The sequence below is a fragment of the Notolabrus celidotus genome, chromosome 5, assembly GCF_009762535.1.
Source record: "Notolabrus celidotus isolate fNotCel1 chromosome 5, fNotCel1.pri, whole genome shotgun sequence".
Lineage (NCBI taxonomy): Eukaryota > Metazoa > Chordata > Actinopteri > Labriformes > Labridae > Notolabrus > Notolabrus celidotus.
Genome location: NC_048276.1, coordinates 39477920 through 39494816, shown reverse-complemented (window position 1 = coordinate 39494816; position 16897 = coordinate 39477920). Strand labels below are relative to the sequence as shown.

General features: G+C 42.1%; 1 protein-coding gene and 1 long non-coding RNA gene across 7 annotated transcripts in view; one reads left to right on the top strand and one right to left on the bottom strand.

Annotated features, from left to right (window-relative positions):
• Nucleotides 1-1301: 1301 nt before the first annotated feature.
• pitx1 (paired-like homeodomain 1) lies at nt 1302-15831 on the bottom strand. Of its 6 annotated transcripts, none has more exons than XM_034682958.1 (4): nt 15563-15831; nt 12667-12721; nt 6305-6507; nt 1302-2553 (listed from the first exon to the last, which is right to left on the bottom strand). In XM_034682958.1, exons 2-4 carry the CDS (start codon nt 12710-12712, stop codon nt 2005-2007), a joined length of 798 nt encoding a protein of 265 aa, XP_034538849.1. In that variant the 5' UTR covers nt 12713-12721; nt 15563-15831; the 3' UTR covers nt 1302-2004. The 6 variants fall into 6 exon arrangements, with proteins under 6 accessions (XP_034538849.1, XP_034538850.1, XP_034538848.1 ...); XM_034682959.1 differs by having other exon boundaries at nt 15569-15831; XM_034682957.1 differs by lacking the exon at nt 15563-15831 and adding an exon at nt 13739-13874.
• Nucleotides 15421-16897, top strand: part of LOC117812283 — an 18158-nt gene continuing 16681 nt past the window's right edge. The window contains exons 1-2 of the long non-coding RNA XR_004631179.1: nt 15421-15738; nt 15821-15916. This is a non-coding gene — a long non-coding RNA (uncharacterized LOC117812283). The remainder of the gene's footprint in view (nt 15739-15820; nt 15917-16897) is intronic.

Sequence of the window (16897 nt, the reverse complement as noted above, 5' to 3'; positions counted from 1 at the left end):
TTAACAGGTATATTCTAAAAGATATATTGCACGGCTGTGCTAAGTATTTAATTCTGATTGGAGATTGAACAGTCTGTTATTGTTCGAGAGCAGATATTCATTTTACATTACCCCTGATAACTATTTGTTACAAACAAATCGCCATGCCATCAAAAGAAACTAACTGTTACCAGCCCTGCATATAGCAGTTATGTCATCGCGATGAATTTTGAAAATGAAGTAACCTGTGAACAGTTTCTAAATGAAAATCAAAAAGAACTAACGTTTCTATTAATCACAGGTTTGGAAATGTAAGAAATGCATTAACTGAGTCACTGTAAGGAACACAAAGCATTCTAACTTGAGGAAATGACGTTTTGAATTAATATCTTATGATACAAATAATAATTCTGCTGGAGTCATGAACTGATGCATTTTTCATAACGTATTTTTTATGTTGTGTTTCGTGTAAATGGTCCAAAGTGTGATCTTAACACCCAGCTGCTCCGTCAGAGAGCACTATCAGTCCAAACATCACCTCCGCTGCATTCTGCTGCGCGCTAATATCAGCGGAACGGTGGGTAATATAGATATGGGGATTTCTGCAGGTGTCAGGGAACAAGATATGGTATTGATTTAATTCCCGGTGTTTGCACTGACAACGAAGCACGAGATTTTTAGAAGCAGTTAAGTTTAAGGTGTTTTACCCATTTTGCGACAATAAATCCATAACTTCAAAGCATAAAAAAACCAACACAGCTGCCATAAATGTAGGTACAGCTCCCCTTTCCGCTGGATTCAGGAGATCCACGCTTACACCTGCACCTGCGCTTACAGCGTGTTCACGCGTGAATGTAGACCAATTAAGATGTCATGTTTGTAAATGAGAACATTTTTACCTGGTGAACCTTCAGACTGTGGGACTCCGCATGTAACTGCATACTGCAGTTTTTTGACAATAAAGAATACTTTGTATACTTTGAAGACTGTTAGTGTGCTGCTATGATTTTAGGTGAATGTTGATCAAATAAAATCTCCATAAACCTGCTTGAATATGCAACATAAAAACATACATAAAACACACCAGGGGTACACGTGGTGTGTTTTAGCGTTGAAACAGCGTTTACAATTATTCATAAACACAATTCTAAAATAAAATAAGGCAACAGACAAGGACTACGTGGAGTCTCATAAATTAAAGGTTGAGTTTTTGAAGTTTGATGAATATATCTGAACAGTCTGCAGATGAATGATCTATTTTGCCCCTCTTCTTGAGGAACATGAACACAGCGCCACTCCGTAACATATACCGAAAATAAAGGTCTCTTTTCCTGGAGTTTATTCAAACAAACATGTTACCATAAACACATGAGGACTTTGAATCACCTTTCTGTATACAGTTTAGTCTGACAAAGTCTTACATTATCGTACAAAACACGATGCACTCAAGTTAAACATGCGGGCTGTTCTAATTCAAACAAGAAACATTTCAAAATAAAAGTCTCTGAGTGGGAGGGGGCAGAGGGGGCAGAGGGGCCGCTGGCACCCCGCATAGACGGTAAATAGAAAGCACACAGAAGCAATATAACACATTTACAGAATGGACTAAATATTTTTTCCTCCTATGAGTCTGGATTCGTGATATGCTCGACAATTATATTTTTTAATCATTGATTTGGTCGAGGGATGCCCCGCCCCCTCCTTCCGGGCTGGTCTTCAAAAGTAAGCAAGCACATAAAGAGCAAAAAAACATCCCATTAAGCCTGTATATATTTACATTATATATTTACAATGCAGCAATGTAACACGTCTTCATCATTAGAAAATCCAAAAATCTGGACATTTGAATTGCTGTGCAAGTTCACTGGTAAACACATAAAACCCGCATAATCCATTTAAGATGTTTGCAACTGATCCAGTTCGTTGTCTCTGAATCTTTCCCCAATCCGCAGGTCGCCTTGAGCTCTGTCACGTGTCCGTGTCTCACATAGATTTATTCAGATCTGTTGAATTACAGCCGGCCCGTCAGCTGTTGTACTGACACGCGTTCAGGCTCGATCCCGGACTCTGCAGGCCGCTGTATCCAAAGGTCGGGTGCTGTTTGGATTTGAGTCTGAGCGTGGCCAGGCTCGAGTTGCATGTGTCCCGGTAAACGCTGTACGGGGAGCCGGGAGGCCCGTACGGACACGCGGAGGACGACATAGCAGAGTTGATCCCGGAAGTGCCGATCCCGTTCAGGTTGCTGATGTTGTTGAGGCCCGGGGTGGGCATACCAGGCACGGCTGAGTGTCCCATCCCGGACGCCATAGTCATGGAGGAGATGGAGTTCGGAGCGGAGAACATGGACTGCGAGGTGAGGGGGCTCATGGAGTTGAAGAAGGTGAAGTTCTTGGTGGAGAGGGGCGCGGGGGTGAGGCCTTTGTTGGTCCAGTTGTTGTAGGTGTAGGCCGGATACATGTCGTCGTAGGGCTGCATGAGGCCGCTGAACTGCGGCAGGTAGCTGTTCTTGCACAGGTCCATCTGCTGGTTCCGCTCGCGCTTCCTCCATTTGGCCCGCCGGTTTTTGAACCAGACCTGCAGGAGACAGGCACAGTTAGGGATCAGGACTGAGGAGGTACGGTGCACCAAAATACACCAAACGTGTCCCTAATTATTTGGTTGACTTGTGGTTATGAAATAAGAGACACTAAATGGTAACAGAGTGTCGCACTATGACTGTTATATCTATATTATAATGTAGTCATATACACAGTTTCATTTCGCGTAACGCAGGGACAGTCAACTGCATTAAATAGAACATTCTGGACCTTCTGGACCTTCTGGCCGAAAGCTGTGCAGAAATAAAGGTGGTGTTGGTGCCTGCAGGGTGTGCTGCTGTTATACCGCAGAACACTTCAGATATGACATCATGTACGCTTTTAAAAACGAACAAACATCTAAATAAGTGATCATTAGTTTTCAGTCCAAGTTCCGTTTACACTGTGTTAACACTTGAATTGAAATCACGTCGAGGCGCCTTTAAAACCCTGAACAGAACATTTAATATATAAAGGTGAAGTTTGCATTATTGATGGACAGCTCTTTGATACCACATCTGTTTAATGTTCTCAGATGTCTAAAGGTTTGTTTACAGCAGTCTGTAAAACACACATCACTGTTTATTTACCTCATGGTCAAATTGAAATATTTCTATTTATAAATGCTAAAAAAACAGTTTCTTTTGAAAAGAGAAAATAACACTTTCTCAGAGGGAGTCCTATCCCCTGTTTGACAGCTCCTAATCCTTCAGTGTTGTGCAGGAGATTCATCCTGCCTCTTCTCTTTCTTTAATGAACCCATGAAACTAGCTTGGTCTAAATTGTTTTTGCCTTCAGTAATCTGGATGCAGATTTGAAGTTCTGAAATAAAATGAAAATAACAACAGTCATCAAAAATCTAAACTTCTGCCACCCTCTTCTTTTCATTTCCTCAAGATCAGGAATAGATTGGAAAATGAACAATTCAGCTGAAGATGAAATTAAACTACTAGTCTCTTTCTTTCTTTCTTTCTTTCTTTCTTTCTTTCTTTCTTTCTTTCTTTCTTTCTTTCTTTCTTTCTTTCTTATTTCTGTCTGTCCGTCTGTCTGCTCTTTAGGCCCTTTATGGGGGAACATCTGGAGGATTCTTGTGGTCTGTATTTGAAGTACAGAGTGTTTCCCAGTGCTGGGTGTTTGTCGTTTATAGACTGTATAACTGTTAAATTAAGATGTGTGAAATTTGCTCTGTCAGAACAGAAACATGAATTATATTATTATATTAGAATATATTATAAGGACAAATATTTAGAGAAAAATAAAACATAAAGTTAAATTAAAATATATATATATATTTCATAAAATATTGATGTTTTTAATTTAATATTTCACAAGACATTCAAAACTGTTGAAGAAAAAACGTTGCAGTTTAATTACTGTAAGTTAGAGAGATAATAAACAGTGTGAAATGAATTCTCTTTGATTCAAACGGTTTAAAATGACTGAAATAATGAGAGAATATTTTCTTATATATTTGTTTCTAACTAACTTGTTAACGTCGATCATTTTTTCCTCATGTGGAATGAACAAATAATTGTGTGTGAAATATTTCACAGTTTCAGAACAGAAATCTTAAATTAAAAGGAACGGATTCAAAGCTTGATTCAGCCTCACAGAGAAGAACGAATCCTCGAGTTCCTCTCCTCTTATTTAAAAGCTCCACCAGTCTGCACTCTGCGGGTCATTTTTAATTCATAGTAAAAACAGTTTACAAGTGCTCTCATCCGCCGGTTCCCGCAGCCTATTTATAGCCGAGCAGAGAGCAGGGGGCTGCGGACGCACCGTCCACAGAGACATGAGTGATGTGAAGGAGCTGAAACACACGGGCTGCGTTTCAGGCAAAGCACCGCCTCTGCTCGTGTGATCTTTAGCTTCCTGTGGCGAGCATAAATACAACTGAATAGTCCGGACCAGTTGTCATATTAGTTTACAATAAAATAAAAACTAAATGAATAAACAAACACTATCCCGGCTGACTCATCAGAATCAGAATCAGAATCAGAATCAGCTTTATTCGCCAAGTATGCTTGAGCACACAAGGAATTTGACTTTAGTAAACTGTGCTCTCTTTGTACAAGGCATAAGAATAGGAATAAGAATAAGAACTACAATAAAAAATAAAATAAAAATATAATAACAATAACCTTAGCTATAAATACAAAGAAACAACAAATAGGCTTGAGGCAAATGGGCTCCATCTAAAGTCATATTCAAAATAAGTGGACACGTCTGATTACGGGCTCTCTGTCAGCTTGATTAAACACAGGGGACATCTGAGGGTCAACTCCAAACACTTCACAATGTCAAACATGTTACTGAAAACTCAGAAAAATGACATCAATCAAAAAGACTTCTCTGTGCCATGGAGCGCGCGTAAAAACGTTTCACACAACTACTCACAAAACTCTTTTTGGATGCTATACGGTTTAGTTCCAAAAACAGAATCCTCCTTATTCTCAGACTTTCCCCTTTTCTCTGTTCTCTAAATAACTTCCTGCATTTTTATATGATAGGATTTAACATGACAGGCCGCAGGGCGCCACTCGCCGTTGATGAAAACCTATGTGTGTGTTTGTGTGTGTGTGTGTGTGTGTGTGTGTGTGTGTGTGTGTGTGTGTGTGTGTGTGTGTGTGTGTGTGTGGTGATGTATCCATAATCTATACTCACTTGGTGTAAAAATCAGCTTAATGCGTCAGCTGCGTCTCAGCCCTCTTACAATCATAACGTCTCTTCTGACTACAAATTAAATCACATACTCTCATCTACGCTCCCTGAATAAATACAAAACTGTACTGTTGTTCCTTTTTCAATGATCCAGCTACATTTGTCTGCATGAACAGTCTCCTCCGCGGGGACAAATAAGGGTCCAGAATAGTGATGATGTCATCAACAGATGAATCCCCCATTGGCTCCATTAGCAGCGCGGATACACCCTTAACAAGGATGTCAGTTCCAACAAATACAGTTGCAGACAGCTCCCCTCTGCTAGGTTCTTATAAAATATTACCTGCTTCAAATGTGCAGTTTTGATAGACTCAGAGTTGTTCGCTGTGTTGAAGATTACACATATTTATAAATGGGGGGATTTGGGAAACACAGTAGCTGTCAGTCAGGGATGACTGCAACTTCATATCTGTTAACGACAGAGTGTTGTCCCTCTGCATCGTGTCTGAATTTGATCAAACTCTTTGCTGAATTGTTTCAGGTCACCGCAGACATTCACCTCCACCATGTTGGAGTGAAACGTTTGAGAAAAAGTGACACGTAGGAAAATATATTTAATCTGCTTCAAATATTAAAATGTAGCCTAGATGAAGGATAAAGTATTCAGACAGATTTGGTGTTTGAATCCTGGTTGTCTAATAAAGATACCCCTGTAGGTAAATCAGTGTCAGTTTTGCATTGAAATCAGTGGACGTTATGACATAAATCTAGTTCACGTATCATACTCAATGTGACCGTAACATTCAGCAGTTGATTCCAATTTGTGAGTTATAATATTAATTTTACATTTTCATGATATAGTTCAGAATTCACGAGTGCGATATTTTGTATTTTCATTTTTTCTACCACATTGTTTAAAATAACATTACTAATTAGGTTGATACCTCTTGTAATTACTTTATTCATTTGGGGAAATTGCTAATCAATTTTACCACACAGGATTGTTCTATTTTTTTGAAAACTCCTTCTTTACGCACGCATTGCGCACTCTTTCCGCTCACTTCACGCACGGCCTGTTGGCCTCTTACCCGGACTCTGGCCTCGGTCAGGTTCGTCCACACGGCTATTTCCTCCCTGGTGCTCATGTCCGGGTAGCGGTTCCTCTGGAAAGTTGCTTCAAGCTCCTGCAGCTGCTGGCTGGTAAAGTGAGTCCGCTGCCGCCTCTGCTTCTTCTTCTTGGGATCGTCCGCATTCCCGTCATCGCTCCTTTGTTCAGCGCTCCTCTCCTTCTCTGTGGATCATATGTCAGAAGGAAATGACTCTATGTTAGGGCAATAATATTATCCTGGTTTATAAACAAATAGTAGACTTTATTTTCATGGAAGAAGTTCGTTATTTTGCTGGCTTTTGCATTTTATTTTAAAGGTTAGCACTAATTAATTTGGTCCACAGCAGCAGAAAGGCCTACCTTCTTAAAATAAGCAAAGTCAGAGCCATAAATAACTCGGGTAAAAAACTTTTTTTCCCCATAAACAATAAGCACCAGAGGAGGAGTGACAGATTAAGCCAAATATTTACAAACATGTCCGGGACATTACATGGATTCTTTCAAACACACTTAGATCTGCCTCGCAGTGCGCTAACAGATCAATATGACTGTCTTTACGACGAGGCCTGCCGACTCTTATCTGCTAACTGCTATCTTGTATTCTTCTTGTCCTAACAAGATTGCCTCGTTAAACTGAAGGGTCAGCACGTGCAAAGGTTAATCACGAAATGGGGAAAAGTCTCCTGAGTGTTTGCCAAAATAAAACCTAACTTAAAGCCATAAAACAGCTTCTAATACTGGCCACATACACACACACACACACACACACACACACACACACACACACACACACACACACACACACACACACACACACACACACACACACACACACGGAGACAAAGTGACAGAGTGCCTCTTTTCTTTTTCGTGTGAGATGGTTCAGAGAAAGGTGTTCAATGAGAGCACTAATGTGGCAAAGTTAAAGAACAAACATCCTTCACAGGAATTGTAAATACCGACCTTGTGTCTCTAAGTTTAGATTAGTGCACGCGGGCCAAATATTTATGGTTTTGTTTTAATGCATCCACTGACAGCAGGCCGGGCTGCTCTGCACATTTTCTCCTGACAGACCTCAGTATCCTGCCAAGTGTTTGCTTCAGCAGCGTAATAAAATATTGGGTGTAACTGCAACAACGCGGGACTATTTTCCTCTACTTTTAATAAATGCGCTTTCAGCTTCAAGCTGATGTCGATCCACATTACAGCATTTCAGCAGGTTTGATGCGTTTCGTCCGTGCACAGCTGGCACCAAAATACACGCAATGAAATGACTTCTGGTATGAGAATAAGCGAGCACTGACTTTGAAATAACAAAAAGATGACTCCTTTTCCTGCCTCTGGTAACCCTCCCGTACACTCATAGAGACGTAAAATAAAGTGCACCCGAAAGAAAGTCGAGCTACTAAAAGCATTCTGACTGTGTACCTGCCAGCTCTGTGTCTGAAGACTCGCTGCTTGAGTTCTCTAAAGTTTCTCGGCTGCTGTTGGAAGTTCTCGGTAAATGAAACGCGGGGCCCACGTCTCGGGGCTGCGGTGCTCTCACGGCCTCTGCGACTCTGTCCAAATTCATCCCACCTTGAAGAGAAGGATGCGTACAATGAGGAATCGGGGTGAATCCTGGTGTGCACAAAACCTTTTTTCCTCAACAACAAAAAAAAATCACCCGTTGCCAGACACACACCGCGACATGGGAGCATGAGCCACGCAGGGAGAGTTTTCACCACAACTTGCTCGTCCACACTCAATGAAGATTTTGAAAAATGAGTAAAGAGCTCCTTGTTCCTCCTCAGTGACAAGCCTGTGCGCGCTCTCCTTCTCTGCGCTGCAGGGAACAGCCTCTGCCCGCTGTGACCGAGAGGGAGCTTCGGCTCACACAACAGACCCACCCATCTAACCTCCCCAAAATGAGCGAGTCCCACCCACTGAGCCTGCCCGCTGCAAGAAAAGATCCACCCAGACAAGATAGTTTGACGTCAAGCTCAAACAAGTGCAAAACCGTGCTGTTACTCATTGGTTCGCTGGCTTTGACTCAAGAAAATCATCAAAGTTCTTACATTTATTTGCAAAGATCGCGTAAAAAGCGACCGAGCTGAGAACAATGGCCTGTTCGTACAACAGAGCAAACGGTCGTAGAGTGGATTTCCATCGAAGGAAGACTTTTAAAGACTCGGGATCAGCCTGGAAAATTCAACACAGACATTTTTTTACAGTGTCCATTTATTTTTTCAGTCCTCGGGGGCGCGCAATGCAGCGCTGTGCTGCCTGGAAGTAAAATGGGCCATTTATTCCTGCAGGCATGTTTGAAATTCACTTGTACAGTGCCACTAGGTGCACTTACACACACAGCGTGCGTGCGCACACACACTCACACACAGACTACCCCACACAATGTATATCTCGGATATGTACTGAGCTGAATAAACATTTGCCATCTAACGCGGGCCTGCCCAGTTTCTGTGTTCTCTCGGTGAAAAGTGCCCGATGATGTGGAGATTATTGTGTGTATGAATGACCCGCACTGTAAACTGTCGCTCTATCAGCTCATTGTTTCACCACAAATAAACAGCCAGGGCTAATAAAAACAGGCAGGTCACAGCTTTCGTTACTTAACAAATACTGTACCTGAACTGTTTTCTGAAGCAGAGCAAACACTGTGAAGGTTTCCTCTCAATACATTAGTGAACATTAATCTGCAGTAAATCTGTCTGCCCTCACAGCCACCGGGTTAGAATCAAAGTAGATACAAGATTATCTAACCTTCCTCTACATGGCTCAGGGGTCAGACTGAACTGCAGCATCCAAACCTTTCAGCACAAATCCCTTTATTTTTGATCTGACCACAGATAACTTCAGTGCAGCTGCTGAAGGTTGGCGCTGACGGACGCACAAATGTCAGCCAGGGGTAGACAGAGCGGCCGTGCACCGAGTCAGACAGTATCAAGGCTATTTTCAGATCAACCAATTAAACTTTGTGGTGTCTTTCAGATGCAACTCAAATAAAAAAAAATCTGGGCAGATCAAAGTTTTCTGCGCAGATTATAATCTGTCATTTCTGATTGCCTGACGCACAGCGCAGATCAAGGAACGGGTTCTCCGTTTGTGTGGAGAGCTGCAGAGCTTCCTCCAGATGTTGATTTGTTAATCTGAGTGCATGCTGCACTGGGGTAATGGAATCTTGTAGTGATGCAGGAACTGCTACATCAATTATTTTCTTTTTTCTTTTTGTCTAAAAACGTGTAATAGTCTTTGAGTCGCACCAGGTGAGGCCGATTTGTTCATCATTATGCTTTAATCTAAAACCAGTTTTTATTCTTTGATTAAAAAGATACATCTTTCTTTGTCTTCAAGTTATCAACTCCATTTGGGCACATCTGCTCATTAGGTCTTACGGTTTGTCCAAAAGGATCTCTGTGTGGTCCAAGGTGTGTTTTCAGTGCGCATGTTTTTAGTCAACTTCATAAAACAAGTTTAAAGTCGTCTGTTGTACAAGTTAAAAGACTGAACTCGCTTGTATACTTAACACGCTGTTTCGTAAACGAGGCATATTTTCTTTGAATATATATTTTTTGTGGTTAAAATTGTATTGAATAGTGCTTAATAAATAAGAGCATAATTATTATAGAATGAGAGAAGTCCATTAACAACGACAAAATAAATCCGTCGAGATCGAGGAAAACCAGATCTGGGCGCCAGTTAGAAAATAAAAAGTGAAGTTTTTAACTTTAAAAGAAAGTCCAAAACATAGCTGAGGTCAAATTCAGAAAGAGTTGAAGTACAGCTAACTGGCTTCGAGTCTCTCCTGCAACCTGAGCCCAGCTGACCTGCCTGCTCGCGGTGCCTAGGCTACATGTGTGTCAGGTAAAACGCGCACCAGCTCAGACCTCTCCGTCTGGGCCCCGGCCTGTCAGCGGCGCCAGTCTCGAGCGTCTTGGGCCTTTGTGTGTCAGAGACTTCTGTCATGAGATCCCCGTCCGACCGGAAAACTCCCCTGAAGGCCTTTTCAACAGACATGTGTCCCAGAAACCGCGTTGACTGTTTCCATCTTTATCTTTGGGGCCTTTTTCTGCGTTCACGTGTTGGGGTTTACAGGAGGCTCTTTAATATTCGCTACACATAAGTGAGTCCGTGTTCACTCTGCATAATGAAGCGATCGGAGCAGCTAGAATTTGAATGCAGTTGTTTAATGCAAAGTCGTGTCCCTATTAGACTCTCCAGCTCCAGTGCGCATCATGGTGGCCTGTTGCAGACATGTGAGACCTGTAACAAGTTTGACCCTCTATTAAAGTTCTCTGAAGTGACACTACGCAGGACACCGCTCTCCAAAACCACCCCACGGCCTTCCTTCTGAGCGCGTAAAATGGCTTGAGGGAGAGGTTTTGCGCATAAAACGCACACATTCACCTGCAGCAGGAGACCTAGACACTCGTGATGTGCGGGAGTGACCTCGAGGACCTACTCATAACATCCTGTTAGCAGGTGGTATTTACTATGCAGATTGTGAAACTGGAAATCAGTCTCTTCTGCTTTGGGGTTAGTGGGTATCAGGAGTGCGCTGATCTGGGCTACTTATTAACGTCAAGTCAAGATTTGGAAGAGAGATGTTACCCCAAAAACATGGAGGCCGATGTTGAAAAAAGAGCCTTTCCAAACTTAATATGAACATGAAATCAGCATCAAATCAACATAAGACACCACTATCAGGAATCTGGCCCTTGACTAGCAGACAGGAATATTACAGGGTTTCCAGCACATGGAGACCTTCCTGTGTCAGTTCTCCGGCTGATATTCTGGGCTGATAGATGGTGGTAATCTAAATACCCAGCCTCCTCAGCCTGCATCCCGGCCCACGTCCCGCTCCTCCTCCGCTCTTGGAGGGCACTTGCGTGTGATGGATGACTTAAAAAGCCTTTCCATCCGGCAGGACAGGTTAAAGGCTAGCTGCAGTGCAAACATTCATATTTTTCCGCCAAGAAGTGAAAATAAACTCCGTGAACGCCGTCAATCACACACCAAACACGCAGAAATCCGGCCCCGCTGTGTGTTTTTCTCTCTCTCATACATGTAAAGCAACAGAGCAAAGTCAAGCTAGTCCACCCAGGGACCCAGAAACAAAGCATTCAGAAAATTAAAGGGTGGCAGAGCGGCAGCGGAGATGTAACAGGACACGGATGGTAACCGGAGTCGGACGGAGCTGATTGTTTCCATGGTGACGGATTCTCTGCTCGGTCCAAGGCCTGTTTGTCCTGCGCGTGACAACCAACGGACGACCCTCCAGAGGGGCCGGGTGTAAATAAAACAACAACAGCCTTTAAAACACAGGGAGACTGTTTTAGACTATTGCGTAACAAAACCAAAAACGGTCCCGTTTCCTTCAATGAGCCTCATCATACTGCAGATTCACAGGCCGGCGATGTGATGAGGACACACACATTTAGAAACAAATAAAGGACTTATATCTGAGGAGGAATGATCCTTAAAGGTACATTTGATAAACACTGGATTTATTCCTGAAGGATAAACGTCACACACATGCTGATTTAAATGCGTCCATATAAAGTAAACAACTTGATCACACGTGTGGGTAATAAATAAACTCTAACAGCTTGAATGTTCTCATACATTTTGTCTTTCTATCATTTGACCTTTCAAGTTTATCTGAACTGTTTGAATAATCTGACATTTGAACTGAAGCTGTTCTTTCATCAGCTGATTATAATTTTTCGTTCGTTTAAAATTCATTTTAACTTTTTTTCCACCTCTCGTGCATGGCAGCCATTCAGACGAATATTTCTCTAACTTTCTCCACTCCAGTTCACCATCTCTCTTCGGTCCCTGATTAGATCCAGGTTTTAAAAAGCCGTCGTTATTTTGTGTTATGCAAAAAAACCAAAGACATAAATTCGACTTGTTGGATATTTTTTAGGTCTTTTAAGCAGAGCATATCATCGCTCAGTTTGTTGTTTACCGCTCTTTGTTTTTAAAACTAGAAAACAACCCAGCAGCAGGAAATAATGACCAGAAAACAGACAGGACCAAGCAGAGTCCTCATGTGCAGCTGTAACTGCCACCGAGCTCTGCTTTCATTTGGTTTCCGCACGGTTATATTTGCTTTACATCTCCTGATATTTCCCCATGTCAGTATATACTAAATGTCACGCGCATTAATAAACACTAGTCCACACAAATGTGCGTAATAAAGCAGAATTTGAACACGCAGTCCTGACATTGCGCAAGATGGAGATCAATCGCTCTTTACATAGTTTCTAGTTTTGCAAATCAGACAATGAAAAACTGGATTTGACATTTTCTCAAAGGCAGTATGAATATAATAAGACTCACCTGGGTCCCCACATGAAATCCCGTTCTTCGACAGATTCAGTTCCATTCCAGTTTTCTGGAAAACAGAAGATACTTTCATAAAACATGAGAAAACAATTTAAATGTTATCTTTTTAACTAACTGTTGTGAGAATTAAATTCAACGATTCTGACTGATACATGACGAGATGCAAAGTTTATTCAAATACAATACTCCCGTTATAATTTGCACCCTAAAATGTCTTATACGTATCTGCAGTTATTTTTTCAATGTTTTCTAAATTGCTGATTTTTATTTGTATGAAGATTAAGAATAAGAGATGATTATGCTTGGTAATTCCAATAAAGCCCAAACTATGAATAACTGTCTCAGCGTGCTGAGCTTCCCCTGTATGAGTCTTCATTTTTGAGCCGTCATGTTGTTTTCATATGAAACGCTTTTACGCAGCTCTGCATGATTTAGGCCCTCTGTATCTTTAACACAACTTCAGAGGTTACCTTTGCCATGACAGTATGTGTAAACACACACACACACACACACACACACACACACACACACACACACACACACACACACACACACACACACAGTTTCTCTTATCTACAGGAATCTCTTTGCTGTTCTCTGTCCTCACTAAATTTCCTCTCTGCTCTCCGTGTTCTCACGCTTCATGCTGCAGTCCTGCACTTCAGGCTCATTTTGGTGCATTAAAGCTTCAGTCAGGGATTAATGCACGACTAACACTGAAATATTGTGGTAGGCTGCCTCTGTCCGACAAAGATGTTTTCCAGATTAGCTCTGACTCAGTTATTTTCCCTTCAAAAGCTGCTGCAGTTGTGCGTAAAACTGCATCCACTCTCCGGCCTCCACGGTCACTGCACCTCTGTTAGCTCACAACACGCACTGCTTAATACACTACGCGCTTGTCAACATTAATTTTCTCTATCATATAAAATACAGGCTTATGTGATTAGATTCTGCATCAGCTAACGCGTAAAAGGCTCAAAGCCCGATGCCAGCCAGCCTTCAGACGGTGTCCCTGACCTGAAAGCTAAAATCCAGCTACCTGACACGAGCTGCGTGTTTGACTCACCAGTTGCTTCCCAGCGGAGGAAGACGACAGGAGAAAAAAAGAATAAAGCCTCAGAGTTTCTCCATGCAGGTGTTCAGTAAATCCACTTTACACGTCGGCTGCGCGTAAACTCTGCGTCCGCGGTAATCAGCGCATTGGTCGCGTCTCTGCGGCTGCCTTGGTTTTCTTCGCAGACGCTCTGCAGCACGCCTCGCGGTGACGTCACTACACCGCCCCTCTCCCCCATCACCACCGTCGCTATCCATCTCCCACCGCCCCAGTTGTCATCCTCTTTATCCCCATGCATCTTCAGTCTCCTCTTCATCACTCTGCTCCAGAAAAATCAACCGTAATCATTTTTAATCCACATCATATTCTCCTACCATGACGTCATTTACATACATAATGTTTTTTCTTTCGGTTTTCCATCTAAAAAAATAAATGTAACTCACGCCGCGGCAGTGACGAGCAGAATAACTATCTAAAAACATAATAACGCATTCTGGAGCTCAGATTATAATTTAAAAACCTTTCTCATGGAAACCTATTCGTACTTCCTCCTCTATATAAAAACAAAAGAGGCTCCTTGTTACACGTTTGAGCTTCAAAGTAATTATAAGTCATCTTTTGTGTGTGCAATTTAAGAAAATAAAAGCCCTTTAGTAAAAGCTCCACAGGTCAGTAAACTGTACCGGGCTTAAGAATGGTTCAGTGTCAGTCCTGGTCTGACGTCTTACTCAGTCCGTTGTGTGAAACAGATTCGTCTGATACATACTAAAAAATGTTACTAATGTATGTAAACATTTTAAATGTTATTCATCACCCTTGTCACAGAGTTTAACGTCGGGTTCATTTTGTTTTTCGCCACAGGAAACATCCCCCTCTGATCCCCAGTCTGCTGTACATTTCTTTATTGCGCCTGTATTTCTCTCACAGAAAGCCTTTACGCATTATTCTATCAGATTCACCAGAAAATTAATGTATGACTTTTCTAAAATGAATTGATTCAGAATAAAATATTACATAGGCCGATATAATTTGATCCTGTAGTACTTGTTAATGTATGGTTAATACAATAATGAATTGTTCAACTTCTTATAATCATAGCAGTTCCAAGGAGCGCTTTTTTCTTGCTATTTGTGTAATATGAATTGAAATTATTTTACTGTAATTATTATATTTGTGCTGTGACTTAAATTCATATTGCTAAATCAGTTTGAACGTATTAACAATAATATAAAATATCATAAACCCTAGAAAAGAATGAATATATTCGTCAAAACACAAAACGGAGCAGAGATGAAAACCTCGAGGTTTGTGTGTGTATGTGTGTGTGTTTGAGCCGCTGTGGCGCAGAAGCGGATAAAGAAACAAATACACAAAATACACCGACACAAAACATTTCTTTAAACCTTTGAGCCAGAGCAAATAAACTGATGATCGGGGTCAGCTCTTCAGCCAGCAGTGCGCGGGGTGCTGTTCCACCTAAGGCCTAAAAAGGCGAAGTAGCAGAGCGGCAGGCCGCCCGAGCTGATTAAAGATTTAAACCTGAAGGCTGAGAGGATCACTGAAGAAGATAAATAACTGACACGGAGAAAACACAAATTATGCACCAAATATTCATATGGAATTAATATTGCTTCAAATACATTTCAAAGCATCTGGAGGTGTAGTGTTCATGTTATCAGCGTCAGTGCTGCAGACTGGATCTTTAAAAACAGAAACTACAGGCCTGATGTGAAAACTGCTCTGTGGCAGAGCTGACTCTTCCAGCCACACATACTTCAGACTACGAGCTCCTTCTTTTGGCCTGAGACTTTGGAGAAAGTGTGAAATGTGTCCCACCCTTACACTTTTCCTTTTGAGCTCGGCAAAGAGTCGCGCACGAGGCAAAGCCCGGCTCTGAGAGAGGGATCCTGGAGGGATTACAGCGGAGCTGCGGGCCTCCCTCCAGGACACGGACAGACCTCCTTCCCATGGTGCATCACGCAGACAGAGAGGGTTCTCTTCCCCAGGCTCAGGTCAGCTTTTACATTTTTTTTAGATCGCACCGGGTCACCTCTATACCAAAGTGAACATGTCGATGAATGTTTGCACATACAGGTGATCCGCCATAACCAGGCCTGACTGCACAAAACTCAGATCCTGACTCTGTTTGGATTTTTCTTCAAGTCGGCTGCTGGATTTGATTCCGAGCAGGTAACATTGAGATTCATTTGTCTAAAATATGCATCAATATTTAGCTAAAACCTCTTTACTCAAACTATATTCTGAACCACTCTTTATTGCACTCATTTAATTAAGTTGTGTGGCTCTTATGATAATTAGAAACAGTTCTGCTCTTGAAGTTTCTGTAGGAATAATTTAGTTTAATCTTTTCTTAAAATTGCACATTACTAATCAAACTGGACAATAAAGTTAGAATTTGTGATGTGAAGGCAACTAGTCTGCAGCATCGGCTCAATGAGAGCGAGGCCTCATCTTACAGCATGCAACTGTGTCCACACAAAGTTATAATAATAGTTAATACTGGCCTCTGTAATGGTCTACCTGGGAGGCCTGCATTGCTAAATCATGACACACACACACACACACACACACACACACACACACACACACACACACACACACACACACACACACACACACACACACACTGCCTGTCTGTGTAATTAGGCAGTAGGCAGGCAGGCGGGCAGGTAGGAGAATGCTGTGATTACTCAACGAGTGACTCGAGGAGTTAAGTAGTGCCCTCAAGGTGAGGCCTCATCTCTCCTGTGCAAATAGGTGGAGGGATTATTTAGCCCGTTTGGAGTGTGTGTGTCTGTGTGAAGGGCGAGGAGGTGTGTGTCTGTGGCCAGGGCCTGTCTGATGGTCACCCCGCAGCGTAAATAGTCATTCCAACATAACAGGAGGGCTGATGCTCTCCGGGAGGACAGAGGTGGAAAACAACATCACACCCTTTTGGTGGAGAGGGCTTCGGCTGGATGGGCAAGTGTGGGGACATATTTCACTCACAGTATGTGGAGTCATGTGCTGATTTAAAACAAGGTCTCAACAATCCTGTAACCTATTGGCTCTCATCACAGTTGTCGGTGCTGTTGTTGACATGCATTTCAGATGCCTGCCAGACTGAGACGATATTTGTAAAACCTGCTATGGATTATCTTCTATATTTGT